This window comes from Molothrus aeneus, chromosome 4 (assembly GCF_037042795.1).
Source record: "Molothrus aeneus isolate 106 chromosome 4, BPBGC_Maene_1.0, whole genome shotgun sequence".
Classification (NCBI taxonomy): Eukaryota; Metazoa; Chordata; class Aves; order Passeriformes; family Icteridae; genus Molothrus; species Molothrus aeneus.
This window is the reverse complement of record NC_089649.1, coordinates 976,194-999,472: the sequence shown is the minus strand read 5'-3', so window position 1 is coordinate 999,472 and position 23,279 is coordinate 976,194. Positions and strand designations below refer to the sequence as shown.

Sequence of the window (23,279 nt, the reverse complement as noted above, 5' to 3'; positions counted from 1 at the left end):
GCCATTCTAAGTTCAAAATGAGCTTTGGCCTCCCTAATTTTTTTTCTGCATGCTCCAGCAGCCTTCTTGAATACTTCCTTAGAGCCCTGACCCTCCTTCCAACGTTGATACATCCTCTTTTTATTCCTAAGTACCTCCAAAACCTCCTTGCCCAGCCAGGCTGGACGTTTACCCTGTTGACTGATCTTTCGGTACACGGGGACAGTCTGTTCCTGTGCCCTCAAGATCTGTGTTTTGAGGCATGCCCACCTTTCCTGAACTCCTTTGTTTTTAAGGGCTGTTTCCCAAGGGACACTCTGAATAAGTCTCCTAAACAGGCCAAAGTCTGCCCTCCGGAAGTTCAATGTAAGAGTCTTACTGGTGTTACTCCTGACTTCACCAAATATTGAGAACTCTATTATTTCATGATCACTCTGCCCCAAGTGACCTCCAACCACCACATCTTCCACCAGCCCATCTCTATTTGCAAACAGCAGATCTAACATAGCCCCTCCCCTGGTGGGTTCACCCACCAGCTGCGACAGAAAGTTGTCCTCCATACAGTCTAAGAATTTCCTGGACTGCCTCTTTACTGCTGTATTAAGTTAAAAAAACTTAAATTCAAGAAATGGAAATTTGATCAGAATATTTCACAGGAAAAGGAAAAATTTACCTAGTGAGAGAAGGTTCTGTATAGGAATCATAACTAACAACCACGCCTATAGTAATGGCAACCTTAGAGGCTCTATTGAGTACTTGGCAAAAAAAAAAAAAGAAATTGTTACATTCTGCTAAAAGTGTCACATTTCTCTTGTAGTTTGTGTATGCTAAATAATACAAATGTTGTATTTTATCAACACATGACACAAAGCTCTTCTAATTTTCCTTTCTATTATAACTGATTTCAGATTTTGTTTCTGGTAGTCTTTTCTTTACCAGGTGAACACAAGAAAAAAATTGTCAATTCCTTTACTCAAAAAAAAAAAAAAAATTAACATTTATTAGAAGAAAAATAATTCAAGGCGTAAGAGAAGAATGCTTTGAGCTAGAAAGTCTCCCTGGCAAGTGTCTGGTTACTATAGCAATCGCCACGGAGCACGTGACCCGCATGGCAATTGCAGGGGACTTAAGAGCCTTTTCTCTTGCCCAAGTTTGGTGTCCTCTCAGCAGAGGTGCTACGTGAGGTCACATCCCCACAATCCTGACTCCCAGATGGATGGACAATGCAAAAGATCAATTTGCAGCTCCCACTGGGCAGAAAATGGCGCGTTCAGTTGATGGATTTTCATTTGTTTGATCTGCAGCACGCCACAGCTGAGGGCAGGATTTTCTCCTCTGTGGTCCAGCATGTTTTATATCTACTTTTTGGCTATTGGTTTGTGTAGCACTGATTGCTGTGTACAGGTTTTGTGGAGCACTTTGAGCTAGGCAGGCAGCCCTACTTCTGCAGAATTTGGCTGATAATTTTAATGTGGGAGTACAGTAGAGTCCCAGCAACTCAGAGGTGTTAATATTGAGGGACAAAGTCATGTAGTGTTTCATTAAAATAACCCATTGTTTTAAAGTTAATTTTTTATTTTCACATTTGCTCCCCGTGTCTAGTGAATGTAGTAGCTTGGCTTCAATGATGAGAAAAAAATAGAGGACACTCTGGAAAGGAAAGAATGTCAAATTTGCATTCTGCGTAACTTAATTTTTTATTGGATATTGCGATAGGTAGCCTCTGATTCCTTCCAGCATATAGCACTGCTGACATGACTTTCACCAGTGTTTAAAGGCTGTTGAGAATCCTTCTAAAACATGTTAAATATTGATAGTTCCTTGCTGCTTTCATGGAATGATGCTTTTCTAGAGGACAGAAGCAACAAGGAATAGAGCCAATTTATTAAATATACATATTTTAAACATATATAAAAATAGTTAACAGTATTAAACTCAGATGTTAAATTTTCATGATTTGGAAATATTTAGCTTTGAAAGAAGAACCTTTTCTGTAATCCACATTTTTTCAGTATGACTGTATGTTGTCAGCTGTGTCAGATGTGACTGATGATGACAGGGTACTACTCCCTACTGTCCTTTACACAAGGATGCAGACACATCCTCTTTGTTTTGAGGTTGCTACCAGCAACAGATACTCCTGCGAAGAAATGAGTCACCCAAATGTGTGTGGCACAGAAATATTTGCTCTCCCTGTGCTGTGTGGGAGCCAGTGACGTCAGGTGTTTGTGCTGTGCAGGTGTCAGGGGTCCATCCCCTGAGACCCTCTCCAGCCTGGCACAGGCAGAGGGGCTCAGCTCCTCCTGCTGTCCAAGCACAGGTGCTGAACTGGAGACTTCTGAGGAACTAATTTCTTCAGAAATAAGGAGTAAAATGGGGCTAGGATTCCTCATTTATTGTATTCCTACTGGTTTTCCTTTTAAAACATGATTTGTTGAAACAATGGAAGGACATATCAGATGTATTTCCTAGAAGTTGGCTGCCTGTTTTTGGCTCTTCTGCTGTCCTGAGATGATTAAATACCAAATCAGTCATGGCTGTGTAATAGAAATCCAGATTAAATAAACATCACCTTGTTTTGTGTTTTAGATTCAAAGTCTGTAGCAGTCCAGTACTTAAACATTTTTTTCGACAAGGATGAGGGGGAATGGCTTCAAATTGATGGAGTGCAGAGTTAGATTGGCTGTTAGTAAGAAATTGTTCCCTCTGAGGATGGTGAGGCTCTGGCTCAGGAGGTTGCCCAGAGAAGGTGTGGTTACCCCATCCCTGGAAGTGTCCAAGGCCAGGTTGGATGGGGCTTGGAGCAAACTGATCTAGTGGAAGGTGTCTCTGCCCAAGACTGGGGGATTGGAACAAGGTGGTCTGTAAGAACTTTGTCATTTTTAATGGAAAGCTATCATGGGGTTGGAGGAATCTGCTTATTAGCAATTTGTGTTTGTCCTTTATATATTGAGGAGGAAAAAAAAAAGGGAGCACTTACGTAACAGTGTGTTAGGATGCTTATTTGGGTGATGTAAAATGTTATTTTACATCTTCATCAGAATACTAATGTTCAGATTTTTAAATATAATTAAATAGATGCATAGTTTATCTCTTTGCTGTTACAGCTCAGTTTAATGACTCAGTGGTAAACCATAGGCAGCTTTTTCACCCTCCTGTGCTTTGCTGTGTTGTTGCTCTCTTATCAGGGTGGGCCAGATGGCAGCTGAGGTTCAGCTCAAGGTAACCAGCAGAAACTCCTGCAGTGGTGGGTCGATAAAATCCCACATGATTATCTGTGGTGCACTGCTGAGTAGACACAGAGCACTTAGCACATGTGGTATTTAGAGGGGACTTTATTATAAGCATTGAAGGGACTGAGAGAATATAGGTGTCACCATTTTAACAATTGCAGTATCTGCAATTACTCAGCCGGAATAGCTGAGTATTTTAATGCTTTTAACAGCTACTGTCATGTGACAAATGCAGAGGGTTTGCTTTTAGGACAGGCCGAGTGGAGATGGGTCTCTGGAGATCACAGTCCAATCCTTGTCTTGGATCAGGGCCATGCCATATAAAGTGTTGAGTTTCTCTAAGGATTAAGAATTCCTAGTCTGGCTAGGTAATATATTTCTTTACTTAAAAAGTGTTTCTTCACTTGCATTTCAATTTGTGCCTGTTGCTGGCTACCACTGAGAAGAGCCTGTCTTGGTCTTTACTCTCTCCCGTTTGTATATGACACACTGATAAGATACCCCTGGTCTTCAGTTTCCAAAATGTGAATGTGGCAGTGTCCTGACTTGCTGACAACACTGTTTCAATGTTTTTTTATATGTAGGTAGTACAGGTGCAGAATATGAAGTAGAATCTGGATGTAGAAAGAGTATGTGGTTCAACTAGAATATAAAGTTCTAATTTTCATTGTGTAAATTATGACCATTACAACAAACATCTTAATGGATCTGCTGCTATTAAATTCATCAGGAATTGAGCTGGTCTTGTAGGATTAATTTTTTAATTGTAGAAGCCACCTGGAATGCTGATATAGGGAATGATGCTGGGAAATCCTGTGTCAGACTGATGGTATAGACATGGCTGAGGTAGTGATAAGCCTGCTATCTTGCACAGCAGCAGTGACCCAGCTGCAGCATCACACTGCTTGGTGCAGGCTGGAGCCACCTGCCAGCAGCTCTAATAGGGACACTCTCCTTTGCCTTGGGTTTACATGGCAGTAGGAATGAGTTTGGGAGTGAGGCTCTGGAAAATACCCAAGCAGAAATGGGCAAGGAAGGGCAAGGAAGCCCCTCTGACTGCACTTAGTGAGTTAAAGGGATTCCTGTGGTACCACTGCCCTGAATGCTCATGTACTGCAGGAAGCTTCTGGCAGTGCTTCAGAGAGAATGGTGAGCATGCTGCTCAAGCACTTTGAGGGAGCTGCTTCACACCTCTGCATCATTTATTTTCAGCTTTGTACAGTAAATTTAAGCGGGGGTGAAATTCCCTTGATGGAAGTTGTCTGAAGAGAGGTAATTGTGTGGTTTTAACCTGTTACATGAGGCTGGGGTTCAAATGTGGGGTGGATTAAGGTGAGCTAAGCAGCTGGACTTAGGTGTAATGAATACAGCCTGGAAACAACAGAACTGATGGGATATATCCGTGGGAAGTCTCCACACACAAATCCATTTGCTCACCTAAACCCTCATTCATGGGGACTGTCCCATCATAAAGCACCAGCCCTTGCTCCTGGTTCTGTGGGTGCACAGATACGGTTTGGAGATCTGATATCCTCTTTCTAAACTGTTGAGGGCTGATTAGGTATGTGACTGCAGCCCTGTTTCAAGCAAGTTAAAAATTACTTTCTGTGTAATTCCCTGGGCTGGAAGTTTATGTCTACATTTTTTTTTCAGCTAATAAATTTTGTGAAGGAAATAGAGTACACATGCTATAATTTTTTTCCCTAACTTCTTTGAAAGAGCATGAATGCCTTCAGCATTTCTGACTATTTAGGAATTGCTTGACTGTTTGGGCATTTCTGAGGCAGTTTGTGTGGTTCTTAGGGCTGATTTTGTGTTGTTATTAGACCTGTTGTCAGTTGACACCTGCTGTCACTCCCTGGCTGGTTAGGTTGGTTTGGTTTCATGCTGGATTTCTGGGATCATGGGAAATGAAGTGTACTGATGTGTCGTTACTGAGCAAGAGCATTTGTTTTCTTTGTCTACACCTAAAGCTGTACTGCCAAAGGTGAATGCCCAGGATCTGGGGAGAGGAGCTAAAAGCAGTTCAGGTTAATGAGGCTGTCATCCTTCAGCCAACTTGTACCTGTGAATTTGGGGTGGATTTGTAGCTGGAATACTTGTCACAACAGGCTTTTCCAGTATTTTGTTTGTGGGCACTGTCACACTGTACCCTTGGTTCACCAGAGAGCTGTGTGACAGTGCAACTCCCATGCACTCATAGAAAAGATGGAAAGGTCGGGTGAGAAATGTGGAAGGAAATTGGAAATCCTCAAACTGTGTGTGTCTCACTCCTCCCTCACACCTTCCAGCCTGCACTTAGCACTGGCTGCCTCCCTGGAGTGCTGCTCTTTTGCTCCTCACAGTGACTCCCAGAGAATTCTTCCTTTCACTAGACATCAAGCCTTCCATCATTTAAGTCTCTCTGGAAAGTCTGCTCATTTCCTGGCTATTGTGGAAGTCTCTGGCAATACTGTTTCCTTGTTTTTTCAGTTTGAAGACTGAAAGTAAATAGAGAAATAAAAATATAATAAAAAGGCCCATCTCTAGGGACAGAGGGACAAGTGATGGATTTGGCAGAGTGAGATAGTTTATTTTTCATCCCCTTTACATCATTGCAATCTCACACCATCTTTGGGTTTTCAGAACCATCATGCATGATTGTTAGTGACGAGAACCATCAAATATAATTGGCATTTACATCATTTTTACACTCAGAAATAGCAGTGATTTAATTTTTTAATAGTGCAAGAAACATTGTAAGAAGAAAATAGATAATACATAATTGCCACATAACCCAAGAATCACTAATTGGGAATAAACAAATGTCAGGCAAAGAGTGTGAATGGCATAGTTTGGTAAGAGAAAGGGCTGGGCAGGGGGATTAATCTGTGCAAAAAAATTGATTAAAATGAGAAATGGGAGATGACCTCTCTTTAAAATGAACATCTGTGTTTCTAAGTTAGAAGAATAGCTGCTTCTCCACAGGTTCCCCAAATGAATTCCATGGATGTCTGACACTGATAACAAATGACTGTTGTACGTCTTCCCCAAAATCCTTGCTGTGACTGTGATTGCAGCTCTAATTATGGCATAACAGATGCAGTGTTGTATAGCACCCGCCTTCTTCAAGATCTGTAGCTCCCCTTACTTCTACATTTTTCTCATTTTAGTCTAGAATTTACTACTGCTCACAGTAACAAAGCAGTCACTCTCAAAGTGAGGAAAAGAAGAAAAGGTTTTGAGGTTGTTACACTGCTCACATTGTTGTTGTGCTGCAGATGTTCGTTGTGTTTGCAGACAGCACGATTGTGGGAGAGTGAATTCATGCCTCACTGGGTCCTTTCCACTTTCTCCAGCCTCTCCTCTGCTGAGTAAGCAGTTAAAGGGAGTTTTTTCTTTTGTTTGAGAAGGAGGGCAACTTACTTGGGCTAGTTTTTTCAGTTGGAAGTGGAACAGTGTAAATCTTTTTTTTCTTTTTAAACCGTTCATCAGAAGAAATAGAAGAATACATTTACATGTGAACGTTGCTGTGTTGTTCTTCCAACCCAAGGAGGAGGTGATTTACTTTAGTAGTACAAACTAACGCCTTGTGTGCTGTGTCAACCAGGCTGCCATTATCTGCTTTGGTAGTGACAGTGAATCATCTCCTGGATGTTACAGTTGTGGCGAATGGGTTTGGGGACAAGGAAGGTATGTTGAGCATCATCTGGTGCCGCAGGACTGCCCCATCCCTGAGAGTGTCCAAAGCCAGACGGGGCAGGTTGTCCTAAGCTACTGGAGGGTGTCCCTACCCATGGCAGGGGGCTGGAACTAGGAGATGAGCTTTGAGAGTCTTTTCCAACCCCAGGCACTGAGTGATTCCAGCAGCGTTTCTCCCCCGGAGCATCTCCCCCTTGCCGGGCGCGCCGTCCACGCCCCGCCGCCGCCTCCACGGCAACGCCGCCGCCGTGTGTGTGCCCGCCCCCGGCCCTGCCCCGGCGGTGCCACCCTCGGCTGGGGCTGGGCGCGGAGCCTGCATGGCACGGCCCGGCGCCGGCAGTGCCGCTCGCTAGGATGAACGAGGAGGCGGCCCAGAAGAGCGACGGCGGCGAGAAGTGCAACGGCGGCAGCCAGCGGAGGAAGAGACCCAAGAAGGTGGGAGCGGGACCGGCAGCGGAGCCGGGCGGGGCGCGGTACTGAGGCTCCTGGAGCCCGCGGGGATGCTCCTGCCCTGCCTCCGCGAGCAGGGGGCTCTCCCCGTCTGTTTCTATGCGGAGTCGAAAGCGTTGCGATAAGCGAGGCGGATGGCTGAGCCGAGGCGGTTTTCTGTGCTTTTTGTTCTGTTGAAGTTGGTGTCGTTCGGCAGTGGATGCTGCTCAGCGCAGGTTTCCCTCGGCTGCCCTTTAACAGAGCGGGTGGTTTGTTTTGACAGAAGGTGGTGTTGGCTCGTGTGCTGCCACACATCCCTTTTCCTTCGAGCTAGAGAGGTGGAGGTTTATAAACCTTTGGTTTATTTTCTGGAGATGTTTCTTAAGGTCATGTTGTAAACAGTCATAGAGAGATCCATTGCTGGCCATCATAGCATCCGTGGTAATTCGGTGATGCTAATGACAAATACCTGGGTAAAAATGTGAATTAGTCCAGCCACACCCAGTTGCCAGGGCACTTGCTCTATGTGTCCAGTCTCCGTCACAAATGGTTGATTTTCAAGGTGTAGCCTGCCATACCCGCTGCTTCGACCCCACGCTTGAGGTAATCTCTTTTTAATGGCTTTATGGCTTTAATTGCAGGCAGCTATTTATTTCTGTTTGGGCTTTCTCTCCCCTTTAGGAGGAGAGATGCCTGTGGTGCTGCATAATTATGACATAAATGGGTTTATCCTTATTCTCCCCTCCCCTTCTTTTTTGTCAATTGCTATAACCTGAGTTACCACACTGAAATGTGAGGGACTGCTTACAGGATGAAGAATTGTTTAATCCATACACAGCATACACTGATGAATTCTTCAGTCCCTCATTTTGCATAGAATTTGCATTTTAACCAACACTGTTCATGAGCAAGACAAATTGTTACAGATCGTGATAACACACAGATGTGTTCGGGGACTTCTGTATGGGGTTGGACCTGGTGAGGAAAAGCTCTTTTGCAAGAGGTGTCACTGTTAGGGCCCTTTTTATCACAGAGGGCAGATTCTGTACCTACAACCACAAGGGAATGAGGGAATCCAGTCTAAACGAGAATTGGAACAAAAACACCCTCACCCCACCCTGTTGTGCTTGGAATATTGCCTGGACCCTCACACAGTGGGAGATTTTATATAGCATCTTGGCCTTATATTTGAGCAGAACCTAGGAGGAAAGAGGATACCTGCTTTGTCTCACCTCTGAATTTGAAAGGTGTATTTGTGGGGGTATGGAAATCCATATAAGGAAGCAAGAATCAAAAGATGAAGTGCCCAGCCAATGTTTTAATTGGACTGTTGGGTTATCTGGAAACAATATCGTATTAGGAGAGAGGTTTTGAAGCTCGAAGAAGTCAAAGTGGGTGTTTGGATTGCTTCTTTTTTTAATATGTGTGTTTGTGCTTTCTTTTGTTCCCATTGTTTTTCAAGTAAAGTAGCCCACAGCCTTTCAAGGTTGTGACAACTGCCAAATGAATGCTTGGAAAGCATCTCTTATATTGAGTTTCCATATTCAGAGTCTTCCAACAGCTGATTCATCTTCATTTTTCAAAAGCATAATAAATGCTTGGGTATCTTCTTTTACAGCTATCAGTCTTTTATAACTAGAAAATACTAATGGGGCATTTTCAGTTGACAAATATTAAGCCAAAAATATTGTCAATCCCTGAGGTTGGATGCACTAGGTGTTGGTGGCTGAGGTCTTATTTTAGATAAGTTCTCACCAATCTTCGCCTTTAGTGACTACATGAGGAAATACTGCTGCGTTTGATATTTCTTTTAAAATTCTACAAATTATTTTCTGAAAACCTCAAAATTGGTAACTTTCTTGATGAGGGAGAGAGACCCTGTAATAGCCAAGAGTACAAGAATTCCAGGTTGAATTCCTCTGTGTTTTGACGAGGTAGGCACAATTTATTTTGGGAAGAGAGACAAAAGTGCCATGTGCAAGAGCTCCAAAATCCCAAGTAATGTAGCCTGTTTTCAGGTCCTGAACTACTTTTGCTGAACAAAGCTGCATTGCACCAGCCAATATGCCCTCTATCTGTTCTGCGGAAGTTGATCCCTTTTGTGTGGATAATTAAATATTAATTGAGCTAGATGAGTTTGATCTATGTATTGGGAGAGACAGAGAGCGGCTCTTCTTGTATTCAGCATTCAGCTGGATCTTCTGTATTCCAGGAGGGTGTCCTGGCTAGGAAGCCAAGGATGATTTTCTGTAATTTTCACCGGTACCCCCTTTTAAAAAAAAAAAAAAAGGCATGCACACTTTAAAATAAGAAGGCTTCAGCTTTGTCCTTGTACAGGATGGGAAAATAATTTTTTTGGTTTGTTTTTGATTCTATGAAAATCAAAATTTTCATGGAGTGGGGAAAATTGCTACTTATGCAGAGCCAAATTTAATCCTTGTGCTGATGGTTGTGGCTTTGTGTGTTCTTGTGAGTAAGTGGGCTGCCTCAATAGGTTTGTTAATCCAATGGTAGGGTTGTGTCCAGTTTTCCTGTGTATTTTGCCCCTTTGATAACTAAGATATGATCAAATTTGTGCTCCTGGAAAGAAAGTCCATGTTCAGTCTGTTCTAGTATTGGAGAGCAGAGGATGCAGTTGTGGACAGAGCTTGTTCTGTGGTTGGTGTAACTTGATGGAGATTGGTGTTGAAGAGGTAATGCGGTGAGTGCCCTGGAATTTGTAATACATTCTTGTTTTCCTTTTGTCTTTTTGCCAAGTCTATGGCAAAGGGCTCAAGTACTAAATTCCTAGAATTCCTTTCAAGGATGCTTTTTTCATTCTAGAGTGTTTCAGATTAAAACCAGCTACTGTTGGTCATCATGTGAAAAAGGAAGCATGTTCCTGTATCTGGTACTGAAAGCACTGAAGGTAAAGGGACTTCTAGGAGCCAGAAGTTCTTCCTGAGCTTACAGGTTGTTCATAAACCTTACTGTTGATGGATCAATGCAGAAATAATCCATTTTGGCTTTTTGCAGAATTCCAATCTTGTTACTTATATTGCTCATTCTTTTAGGAAAATTAAAATCTTCGAATCAGACCCGTAGTGGAAAAGACTTGCAGGAAGTTGTAATCGTGATTTAGAGGAACAGAAATGAGACTTCCTTTTCTAACCTAATCATAATCTCCTCTTTTAAATAAAATTGGTTGCATTATGTGAAGTACTTCCAGTGGAAGCTGTATGCTTGCTAATGGAATCATTACAGTGTACAAGCTAATCCTTTTAATTAATTTCAATTACTTAAGACTTTTTATTCCATGCATAAGGTAATTGAGACCCATTTTAGAATACGAGTATCATGCTGGTCACAAGAACAAGAATCCCAATGTACAGAAAACATGCAGAGAGGGATTGCCAGAAGAATGAGCCTGTCCTATGAAGAATCCAGAGGAGCTTGGCTTTAGTGTGCTCAAGCCAAAGCAACCTGAGGGGAAAAGGAAATGAGGCTCCGCTGCAGCCTTCTAATAGGTTTAATCAGATAAAAAGCCAAGAGAAACTTAATTATGTATGAGATATGATTTCTCTAACGTACCACTGGACTGGATTCAACTCCTTCGAGGAGGTCCATCTTGCTTCCATGTTTCTGTGCTTTCCTCTGTGTCATTTACAGTGTCATAATAATATTACACAGCACTCTACTTGGTGGTAAATGTAGCTACTTAAGTATTTTTAAATACTTGTTTACCTAGTTATTTCACTCTTGCAACTACCAGATTTAGTGGAAATTTGAATGCCATCAAAAGAAGGGGTTGAAGCAGTGACCATCTCTCCTGAAATTGGTGTGGGGACTGGTAGGACAGCAGTTCCAGTCCTCTGGGTGGTGTTTGCCTGAACTGCCCTCATTCCACACTTACAAAGTCCCACTGTGTCTTCCCTTGTTGCTGCTCTTTGCCCCACTCTGCTGTGATTACTGGTGACAGAAAAATAGCTGTGGCCACTCTGCTCTTGGCTGTTCTGTTTTGGTGATCCAACCAGAATGAAACCAGTGTGCCACCTGAGAGAGACCACATCCTCTAGCTTTAGAGGAAAGAAGGTTTTCCTGCAGTCAGTAAGCAGTAAATTGAACAGGCAGAGAAGAGCTAATGAGGAAAACCACAGGCCTTTCTTTCTTTCAGCAGTAGATATCTAAAACACTTTGTCACAGAGGAAAAGTGGTAGTTTCAAGTTAACCCAACTCACTGGTGTTCAATGTTCTAATTTTACTGGTAGCACAGCTGCTGGAAGGTCTTATTCTTCTTTCAGCTGTGGGAGAGAACTGGAACTGCTTTGCTTTCAAAAAAGCTGTAATCCAATTTACATTTAAGTAAACAGGCAGTTACATGGTTCTAGAATTTGCTCTGTAAAGAAGAAACTATATAGAGAGGAAAAAAAAAACTTTTTTTAAGTCATGGACAGGTTTGTTAAGAGTCAAACCAGTTGTATTGCTCAATGTCTACCCTGTGCTTTAACATGGTTTGCACTATCGTGAATCTGATGCAACTCCACTGCTATTCTTGCGTTATTGAAATCAGGATTTGCTTGTTCCCTTTGCCTTTTATTCCTATCACGAGTCTTCCAGCACATTTTGTGCCAGGTGTAAAACTAAGATTGTAGCTGCAAATGCTTTGCTCTATTTAGCTCTAGTTGCTATGTGTGGTGGTAACAACCCAAAAATGATGTGTATTTCTCCCACTATGGTATAGAATGCCCCACCTCTGTGTCTTTGGTTGCATCAGCAAACACTCTGTGCTCCCATCACAACAGCTCCATGGTGAGTGACACTCTGGAGAAATGATTTCCATTTACTTAGAGCAATGATACAGGGAAAATAATTGTGTGTTAGAGCTGAATATCTGAACTCTAGAGCATTTTGTGGCTTTGTGGGTTTTTTTAGCATCATAAAATGTGTAAGACAGAGAGTGCACATGGTCTGGGCCCCATGGCTGAGCCAGGCTTTTCTAGGTTCCAGTGTAAGAGGGTCATTTCAGCCATTACTCTGCTCTACAGTATCAATGCAATGAACAATGAACAAATCTTAGGTCTAACACAACCACTTGGAAGGTTAAATTTGTTAATTGTGGCCTTTAAAGGTAAAATATATATATTGTTTTAAAAATGTTCTTGTTTTTATAACAGAGTAATGGGCATCTGCAAAGGGATGGAGTTGTTGTAGTGTCCCAGTGCTGGGTTTCACAGATGAAGTCTGTGAGAGTAACAAGGAGGAAATGATCTGGATCAGTGGTGACTGTTACAGGGAATGGTGTGGCTGGTTGAGCCTGCATCTGCCTGCTCCCGATTTGTCCTTCTCAGCTCTTGCTCATTTTCACCAATGTTTGGCAAACATCAAGTGAGTCAGAGAAGCCAAGTCCCTTCTTCCCCAGCCAGCTTCCCTTTCTCCCTGCAGAGTGCCTGGGGCCGGCAAGTATTGCACAGATTGCATCGCGCTCGCCCATCTTGCAGCCTTGTCACGCGTTTCTGCAGTGACAGGGCTGAGCTGGGCTTAGACCCGCCTGTCCTGCCTCTCTGGGGACATGGGGGCCACTCTGGAGGCAGCCATGTATTCTCTCTGCCCTCATGGCATCCACTTCTCTTACCTGGCTGTCCCTGTCAGACCTGCTGTGTTTTTTTTTTGTGGCGCCATGTCCCTGTCTGCACTGGCCGTGCTGTGTTGGTGCTTTTGATGACATCTCTGGCTAAGGATGTTTTTTCACTCTACAAATTGAGACTGACATATGTAGCACGTAGATATTTAGGTTAGGCACTGGGAGCCCTGGAGCTCTGAAATGCAAGGAACAGAGGGAGGCCAAAAAAATATTAGGATGGCCAGAGGCTTTTCCATTCTCTTGGAAAATTTATTTTCAGGAATTAATTATTTCAGAATCTTTCCTAGCTGATTAAGTAGGCTTCTTTTGTCTTGGTGACCGAAATTGCTGAACTGAAAATTTGAACTTCCTGTCATTATGCCTCCACTGTGTAGGAATAATCCAGTATTTCTGTTTTCAGTAGAAATTTGCAGTACTCTTATTCATTCAGTGGCATCCTAATAGTTTTTAATTTTCTCATTTATTTCTACTTCATTTAATTGTTCTCTGGCACCAAATATAGAAGGGAAAAATATTTAAAAAGTAGACGGAGATGGACCAATGTTTAAGGCTCCCTCAGAGTAGTTTCTAAAATTGTGTGGGAGACAGTGAATTACTTCAGGTCAGTTTTGATAAAAAATCATAGTTGGAAGGACATGCAACTGATTGTCAAAGTCATCTTTCTCTATTTTAAATATTAATTTGGAGGATGGAAAATGTAAAATATAAAGATGTAATACTACACAAAAAAGGCAGTGTATCCTTTTGGGCATTGTGAGTCAGTTTGGGAATTGGTTTGTCTTCTTCAAGCTTTCTTGAAATAAAAATGTTCCTTGGGCGTGCAGCAGTTTAGGGAGAGCAAAGGTAGGCACCAACACACATTATCTCACCTCTTCTGTGCTCCTTCCAGCTGGCTGCACTTGGGTTACAAGCAGGTGCACAATTTGTAACCTACTTCTGTTTTCTCTGGGTTTAGCTTACACACGCGCACACACACACACCAATTTAGCCCATGAATGAAGTGCTCTCTGGGGAGTAGGATCAGCTCTGAAGGAAAGGATAGAGTAAATGGCAGTAATTGCAGTTGGAAGTGATTTTCTAGGTTAAACAGTGTACAAGTTTCTACCACAAGCTGACTGGTTCAGAAGGGGTTAGTTGATTTTATTTGTTCCATTCAGGCTTGGCTGCCATGCATTTATATTACACTAGTACTGGATCTCAGCAAGCAGAGCCTATGGATTTCAACTGGCACCAGGAATGCACAGAGTCCTGTAACACTACAGCCTCATGATCAGTTAAATCTGCTTATTGCCCCACTCCTAGGGCTCCTTTATAAGGCAGGGTTTGAAGTGTGTGTCAGAATAGTGGAGGCAGCAAAGAGCATTAGTGATAGTTTTGAAGTACGCGGATCGAAGTGGGAACTGGTGTTTATAAACAATTTACACCCTTCTATAGAATCTCTTCCTGTATTAAATATTGTGCTGCTTTCCTCTGATCGAAAGACTGCTAGTCCTCCTTTTTAAAACCTTTTAGAAGTCTAATACATCTGGCAGCTTTCAGTATCAGAGAGCAGATGTCAACATAGAAATGTCAAGAAACAGTGGTACTTATTCATGGTGTGAGCTATTAGAAACCTTGTCTGCCTGTGCTGGTGGGGACATGGGTATGATCTAATCAGAAAGTGAATGAATGGGCATAAACACCAGGAGAGAGAGGCCCTGGGATGTGTGTGTGTGCACACTTGGGTGTGTGGTGTGGTGCTGTGTCCCAGCCTGTTTGTGTTTTTTCCCTGAGCATGGCAACAGAACACACTGAGCTCCAGTCTGTGCTGGAGGTCACCCTGGGTTGGGTATGGCCAGCAGGGCCCTGCTAGCTGGGGAGGGAGCTGAGCTCTTGTTGCTGTGCACCTCTGGCAGAGCAGAGAGGGGTGAACAGTAGAAACAGTAGTTCTGGAATGGGCACAGATTTTCCAATCAATCTGTGATTCATGCTCATTAGCTTTGAAACACTGAAGAAAGGCGCTTTATGAGTTGGCATTTCCATTTGTGCTTTAACTGCTTTGCCCAGGCTGAAGACAGAATGATGACTGCAGCACTCATGAAAACAAGGGGAAGAGAAAGAAGGAAACATGTTCTGTGCCTTGTCTAAAGGTCATTGCCCTGGTTAGAGATCATAGCCTCCCACTCAGCCCTTGGATCTGCTGTTAGCCTCCTATTTGGTATAAAATACAGGTTAGATGGGTCAAGTGTAGGATAATTTTCTTTGGTAACTGTAGGCGCACAGTTAATGCTAATTTGGCATGGGGCTGTGGCTGAGCCTATCCCTAATGGGCTGTAGCTTTGCAGGACAGGTGAATAATATTAAAAGTTAGGAGCCATGGAGTGCCCAGGGGCACTGACCAATCACCACAGGGAACAGAGGGCACACAGGTGCAGTGCATGAACAAGAGGGCATAAAAGGTTGGGCTAAAGAGCAAGAACAAGCAGATACTTGCAGCCTTCTGAGGTGGCATGATGTTGCTCTGTATGGGCAGATGCCTGAAACCTTCTGAAACTGTATCTTGATATTCCCTGTATCATGGCTATCCCGACTGTGTGACATGTGCTGTACCAGGTAACAGTTACCTTCAGAGTTGTGGGGGGAAAGGTGTGAATATTCCTTCCTGTACTTTGTGTTCCCCACCTGAAAGACAAGCCAGGCTTTTGCTGTTGCATTCATTTCTAATTAATGTCTTGTAATAGTGCAGGAGGTGTTTCTCAAGGAAGCCAGGGTACTTGCAGAGCTTGCAGCCACTGCAGTTGTGTTTGGTGGTGTAAGTGTGTGCAGGCTCGTGGTTAATTATACGTGATGCTGTGTGTTGGTAAATGCCTCTCTCCCCCCTGCTCATCAGCAGAACTGCTTTTTTCACAGCCACATCCCCAACAGAAGCAGCAGGTGATGGCTTTCAGTTGGAAAACAGCTGCCAGGAGCTCATTATGCACTAATGTACACTTTAAGAGTCAAGATTGCTCCTTTGCAGAAGGAGCTTACGAGTGTGGCCCATTCCAAATGTGGCTGACAGCAATTAGGATAGTGATATACAGCAGGCCTTTCCTAGAAATCATTGTAAAGCCCAGGTAATACCTCTGAACAGAAATAATATGGTCTGGATTGTACTTACACAGCACTTCTGTATATGGTATCCCAATTTCTTTTAGTGATTGAGGAAAAAAGTCCAGCTGCAAGTCTCTCCTGAACATTGTAGTTTCATCTAAATGGGAACCGGATGCATTTCAAAAACCCAAACCAAACAATTGCTGAATGTGAGTGGTAAATAGAGTTAAAGAAATTCACCTTCTTGATATCATCTAAGTGATGGAGATATGGTTACAAACTGGTTTGGTATGAGTTGGAGTAAGGGAAGCTTCATGTGTTGGATGTTGATGCTGGAGCCCATAGTTAAGGGTGATTCACTTGGAAAGGCACACTTAAACTGGGATCTTCTTTTCTTTTGTCCTACCTGTTCTCATGGGAGGATTAATGTGATTCTGAGTTTTATTTTATTTTGTTTTTCCTGAAGGAGGGATCAAACATTTCAGCTTTTACTGAAACTTTCTGAGAAAATGGATGTAGTTGATCTCCATGAAAGAAAAGTTCTGAGGGTGATCAGTTTATGGGTTTGGGTCTTAGTGTTCCAAGCCTGAGGCCACAGTTAGACAAATGGTGTGAGGCAGCTCTGCCACCATGTGAATGTTCTTCCTTGGAAGCAGAGTCAGAAATTCATCTGGGTTTGAGCTCCTCTCTTCTGCCCTGTTACAGCATACAGGGGGAGTTGGGGGGGGGGGGGGGGATGGAAATGGGCAGCTGAGAGCATAGAGAAAGGTGAGGCTGATTTTTTTTTTTTGTGAGGGTTTCAGTGCTTGACTAGATCATCAGGGAGAGTTTTTTCACTATTATGTTATTATAAAACCTCTTTATTGGTACAACTTGAAAAGCAGGTAATGATTTAGTGCTTTTTTTCTGAAAGTGTCTAAAATGTAATTTGCAGGAACATGAAATGAGAGTGTGATTTACATTGCTGTAGTGCTTGGTTTGACCATGTGAGATTGGGCTGCCATTCTGATGGTGGTGATATTAATATGAACTCATTTTCTCAAACAGCATTTTTCATTATTGCAGCTAATGTGCTTTACAGGAGAAAATTGGTATCACTGCAGGCAGTTACTTTGCAGTGGTTTGCCTGGGGCAGCTTCAGGTGCAAGTGCCAAAATAAGGCTGAAGATCCAATGATCCTCAGCTGTTCTGCATCTCTCCTACTGTTGGGGACCATGTCCAGGGGCCTTTATTCCTCACATCCCTTCTTTTTAAAACCCTGCCTCTTCTCTGTGCTCTTCCTGCCCTTTACTTTTCACCCAAAGACCTCCTGAGCCCAAAGTCTTTTCTCAGGGATTATTCCACATATTCAGGAACTCATTCAGGTTGGATGTGCCGTAGATGCTTACCTTAGCTGTGTTCAGATAAAACCCACAGCTCATTTTTAGAACCCGAGTCAAAGTTTCCTGAACTTTATGGTTGGATTTTATTAACTTCAGTAATTTTGACTGCTTTTTAGTGGCTTTGAAATTCATAACATCAGAAAGAAGTTGAGTATTTTCTTGTTTACCTTTGATGTTTATGGCTACATGAATAACTGAATTAGGACTGGTTTTCAATATACTTAGAATTTAGATTGATAAATTCTGAGTCCAGGTGTTTAATCCATCTCTGGAAAATTTTTCCTTGTTACCTAATAAAATTACTGGCTGGTTTTATTGTTCTAGTACTGACAGCCATTAGTCTATATTGGTGTTTGTGGAAAAGATCTAGTACTATCAGTCTGTGTCCCAGTGTCTGCCATAAAATCCAGCAGATACCTGTGGAAACATGCAGCTTCTTTTCTTCCTGAAACATTTAAATTCACCTTTAAATTCTAAAGGCAGTTCTCAGCTATGACCTACTGCATCTCAGCAGTGAGGGTTGCATAAGTCTATCCCATCATACTGCCTTCAGGTGGTGAAATGTATAGGTGGATTATTGCAGGTGGCATTACAAGAGTTTCTTCTGGAGAGAGTTATTTTCACTGATTTTTATTTTATTTTAAAATTATTTTTTCTAATCTTCAGAGTTCTGTTTCTCTGGTTTCCTACAAGCCTCCGAGTACTGTTGGAAATCAGGATGAGTTTTTGGCGAATCAGTTTGCGTCATTGCTTCCAAAATATGAAGTTCCCCTTTATTGTGCTTGAATCTGAACACCCTGGCACTGCCCTGTTAGATCAGACAGAGCCCCCAGGCTGTGGCAGGTTTGGAAGGTGATTTCCCTCGGGCTGTTGCACTGTTCTGCACTGCTGGAAGCCTTCCTCAGAGTTTTGCTGTGCAGGCAATGCAGCCTTGAGGGTGGTCTCAGAGGTGGCACATCCACACAGTGCTCCAAGGACAGAGGGAGGGGACATTAATTGTGAGATTGCTGGGAACAGTGGCACTTGTGAGAGATTTCTCTCAGTGCAGGGGTTATGTCCAGAGGTAAGGATGATGTCATTGGATGCATGTGCTGACAGAGAATACAGTTAAGATTTACTTACTGTCACATTTTTTTGGTGTCCAGAATTTCAATCTCCTGTTGGCTGTGGTTCAGAGCAGTGGGGAGAGCAATGCAGACAGTTATTAACATGAAATGAGTGTGGAGAGGATGAGCTGCTGATATAGGAGAACTACAAACAAAAATCCAGGTGCAGAAAGCCCTTACAAATAACAGCAGGGATTATTAGGGGCTTATTCTGTTTTCATTACTTTTTGTATTACGAAGTATTTTGGGAGAGAGGTGAAAGAAACATAATTTCTTTACACTGATCTCATTCAACCTCTATTAAACTTGATCTGAATCTTTAGGTTTGGCCTTAAAGGTTCAAATGGTTGCTGAAGCCCTTTGTCCACTCCAGCCACTGTCACTTCATGCAGTGCTTAGGGGATTTTTTCCTTAGGTCATTAAATGCCTTCCATGTATCTGTCTCCTCAAATAAAGAACTATTTCTTCAACTGTTGTAAATCAAGGAATGTTTCTGTAGCCTCTGGGAACTTATTAACTGCAGGGGTTTCACAACTGGATTGCTGGCACATAATATAGTTGCAGTGAAATAAAATGGAGACTCAGAAAATTATGGAAAGGTTTTAGAGAAAGTAATTGGAAAGCCAAAAAGGAATAACTTTTGGAAAAAGAATTGTGTTTTGATTCTAATAAATACAGGGGTTTTATCAGCATCTCTCTACTGTATAGATATCATGTTGAAAATGCTGTTTATCACCCCTTTCCTTCATTTCTTCTTTTGATGTTTTTACAGAATATGCCTAAAACCTCTGTCTCACTGGCCTTGGCTGCCAGCCAAGCATTTTGTTCAGAGTTTATTCAAGCTCCTGTCCTTATGCCATTGGCATTGTCACCCCTGTGCAGGTGCTGGGCTCCCTGAGAGGGAGTGTGACAGCAGGCAGTGGCAGCCTGGGCACGGCCAAGATTAATGAGAGCAGCTTCCTTCCCCACAACCTTCCCTGTCTTCAGCAGAAGAGGTGCATTCCCACACCTTGTCTCCTTGAAAAAAGATCTCATTTTGGTTTAGAATATAAAGAAATGAACCCTCAATGATTTGTGCAGTATGTTTTCACAAAACTTTCAGTCTGGGAGCTCCAGACTCTTGTGTCCTCCTGGCACTGGTGACAGCAGTTTCAGCTCCTCCACAATAAGTGCTATATTTTCAATCATTCTTAATTAAGCCAGGTGGTGTTGTATTTGAGGCATGTCAAAGAGGGCAAATAGCATTGGACTTAATTTAGACCGCTGCTTTAAAAAGTGCAAGGCTTTAAAGCAGCATGGTATTTTAGTTCTTTTGGTGTTTAATGAGTCGATAGTTTGCAATATATCTAATTCTCTCTCAGGTTGACTGGTTTTTTTCCTATTACTGTGTTGGAGCTCTCAAGGTGTTATTGTTCAGACTAACTTGGGCATGACACTTGAGCTTCGTGTCATCTACTCTGTATTTGCATTTGTGTATTAATTTGAAACCCTATACATATTTATTTCTTGTAGTTTACATTTAAAAAAAAAAAATATTTAAAAGCTTGCAAGAGTGTTTTCAGAAGGGTTTGTATCAGTTTGGCTGCATTTATTTAAACATGCCGAGGTCAGTATGAGCTTGTGTGTGTCACCTCAGAAATGTTTAGTTGAAGGTGCTGAGAATGTTCAGGGTAACCTGCTAATCACAGCCAGTTTAAAAGGATATTATGTCACTGAGACTTTCTTAAATCCCAGGCTGCAATCTTATAATTCCCTTTGGTAAAAGGCATTTCAGGGCTTTTACTGTGTCATTTTAGCATGAGTAGTGCTGCTTTTAAAATGAATCTTGGAGATAAACTGTGTTCTTCATTAATGACTTTCGGAGTGAAGGAAGAATGTGCCCATTTTAGTGATTATTTGTAGACAAGAGGTGGAGGGGTTGACTTCAGATGGCTGTAATGGAAGTTACAAATGAGGAAGGCTGAGAAATGTTGAGACATAATCAACAGCTTTTCTAAAAAACGTGTTTAGTGTGGGGATGGGGTGTGTCTGCTTTTTTCTTGTAGGTGCACATGTGCATCTCACTGTGGGGAATTTCAGCTTTAAATAAGCATTTCTCTCTGTGCAGTCCTTTAATGAACATTAAGACTAGCAGCTCCATGGTTTACTGAGATAAATTTTAGTAATTTTAATAACATGCACAGAATTAGCAGGAAATAATTTAATATAATTTGATCCAAGCCCTCATGTTTCAGACTAGGAAGACCTACTTTCTCACTCAGCTTTTAAAAGCATAACTGGTTGAAAATTAATGAACCTCTGCTGCTGTCTTTGATCTTTAAGGTCCCTTCCAATCCAAACCATTCTATGATTCTGTGACTTGGTTACACCCTCTGTGTGTCAACAAAGGAGTGGGAGTAGGTTAACAAAGGGATGGTTGATTTTTAGGCTGGAGGACAAAGACCACTTGAGATTGTACCAAAATTCACCTGACAAATTCATAGTTAGTGTTTGAAAGGTGCCAGTCCCCATTTTTACTGAAATAAAGTAGAAAAAAAACCAAAATGCAGAAATTTTAAAATTAATTTCATCCTTTGTCTTATCTATTACAATTTCTGGTTTGTATGTTAATTTCCTTGAAGCAAGTGTCCAAATCAAAGGCACATCTTCATGACTCAGACGTACGTTGGAATTAGCGTTATCTGCAGCAGGCTTGGAATTTTTTCCTCTGATTATTTTCCTCTGAAGTTTTTTTTTTTTGCACAACCAGGCAATGCTTTTGAAGAGACAAATGGAGTAAGGAGATATCTCTGTTTGTGTTGGAAATAACAAGTAATGTAATTAGTAGATGACTGCATGAACAGTAGCAATTAGAGCTGAAGAACGTATGAAATGTGTGAGTGCAGAGCCGTATTTCTGTGTCATCTGCACTGGCAGAAAATCAGAAAAACTTCATTCAGATGGGTAGAATTGTTGACTGATATGTTTTAAACTTTTTGGTCTAGTTTTACCCAGCTCTGATTTTTGAAGTTTAAACCAGCTTTTGGGCAGTGTGATGAGTGGGGAAAATTGGAGTCCATCTCCTCCTCTTCTCATTGAGAGTGCATCCCACATGTGTTTTACCTTCCAAGCTGCTGAAATTTCTGCAAATCCAGTATCTCATCTCCAGCACTCACAATTCAGAGATGCATAGCAAACAATAGGAAATAACCTTATTTTTGTAATTTTATCTCCCTCTATTCCATACCAGTTTGCTTATGCAGGTCCGTTTGAAAGACCCCCACTGCTAAACCATGTCCCCAGGTGCCACATCTGCACATCTTTTAAATCTCTCCATGAACTCTCCACCACTGCCCTGGGCAGCCTGTTCCAGAACTTAACTTTTTATTTTTTCCCCCCCTCTCCTTTTCCTTTTTTCCTGAACTTTGGTAGAAATCACAAAATGCAACCTTTTGCTGCTTTTAAATTTTAACTGTTTTCCACAGCTTGGTTAGCAACTTCTTTGACTGCTACTGTTACTTATACCTTCTGAATATAAGAAAAATAAAGGAAAACAAAGGCAATCAATATTAGTTGCAGCTGCTGGTACTGAGCACAGCCAGTTTTTCAGTATAGGAGCTTTCTCCCTAAGCCTATTGTCACTCCATCACCAGTTCCAGTCTCTTGAGATTTTGTCACCTCAGTGACACTGCAGAGGAATATAGTAATTAGCTCAGTCTTTCAGAGACAGCTATTGAACCTCCTGGAACAGCGTGGCCAGCTTTTGGATCAGTTATGTCACCACCCTGGGGTGGAAGAAAATTGATAATGGGCTGTATTGTAAGTGATCAAATGGGTCTGAGAGAGGATGGAAATGATATGGAAAGGAACTGTTCTAATTACCACATTCCTGTTTCTGTAGGACCATTTCCAAGGACAGGTCCTCACCAAGCTCTAATCAGCATGATTCCTTTGGCTTGTCCACCAGATAGACATCAGGTGATAACAGAGGGCTGACCTTTGGTGCAGTGTGATTTTAAAATAAAGCAAAAATACGTCACACCAGTGACAGCCACTCAGGCTGTGATGTTTACAAATGAGCTACCTAGAGATGTACCTTCACCTTTGAATTTAATTTGGAATGTCATGTACATGTATGTAAATCCTATATATGTATTTGTAGATAAATTAATTGTGTGATAAATACAAAAAATACCTGGATTTTGCACCTTATATCTCATGGTGTCTCAGCATGTTTACTGCAGCCAGAGGCATCATTGTCCAATGTGTGACATGGTAGTTCAGTGGAAAAGTGTGGGAATGGTTTTTAGACTTTTTTATAGAGATGTCCTGAGTCAAATCAAGGTAGAACATCACAGTAGGTGATCTAGAGCAGGTTAATCAACCTGCAGGTGAGCTGACTCCCAGGTTGTGTGGCTGTTTGCACCCCAGTGTAGACTGCTCTCCTGAGTGCTGCCTGGTGCTTAGCATCCAAAAATAGTTTTAGCTTGGGGATTTTTTTCCCATCCCCAGGTTACTCATTAATTTTGAGTCCTGAGTGACAGTGATTGTTGTTGTTTAAAATGAGAGTTTTCTCTGCAGAAGTGTTTCAGCAGGGTGGAAGTTATTTCTTGTGTTTTTCTCTCTTTTTCCTTTGCTCCCCATCTATAATAAGCAAAGGCAACTTTTGCAGTGGAATCTAGATACTTCCATGATCTGCTAAGATGCCTCATTAAGAGTGTTGTACTGACAAGCCATTATGCATCCGAAAAAGTTTCGCTTAGAAGTTTTTTGTAACCACAGGCAGATGTTTTCAGTG

The 23,279-nt window shown here is 42.0% G+C and overlaps 1 protein-coding gene across 9 annotated transcripts in view; it reads left to right on the top strand.

The window, feature by feature from the left end:
- ANK2 (ankyrin 2) overlaps nucleotides 1-23,279 on the top strand; it is a 275,430-nt gene that overhangs the window by 85,478 nt on the left and 166,673 nt on the right. For 7 of the 9 annotated variants that reach the window (XM_066549331.1, XM_066549308.1, XM_066549325.1 and 4 more), the window contains exon 1: nucleotides 7,232-7,328. The exons of the other annotated variants lie outside the window; for them this stretch is intronic. In XM_066549331.1, the coding sequence (XP_066405428.1) occupies nucleotides 7,248-7,328 (81 nt within the window). In that variant the 5' untranslated portion in view covers nucleotides 7,232-7,247. Of the gene's footprint in view, nucleotides 1-7,231; nucleotides 7,329-23,279 lie in introns of those variants that run through there. 9 annotated transcript variants of the gene reach the window in all.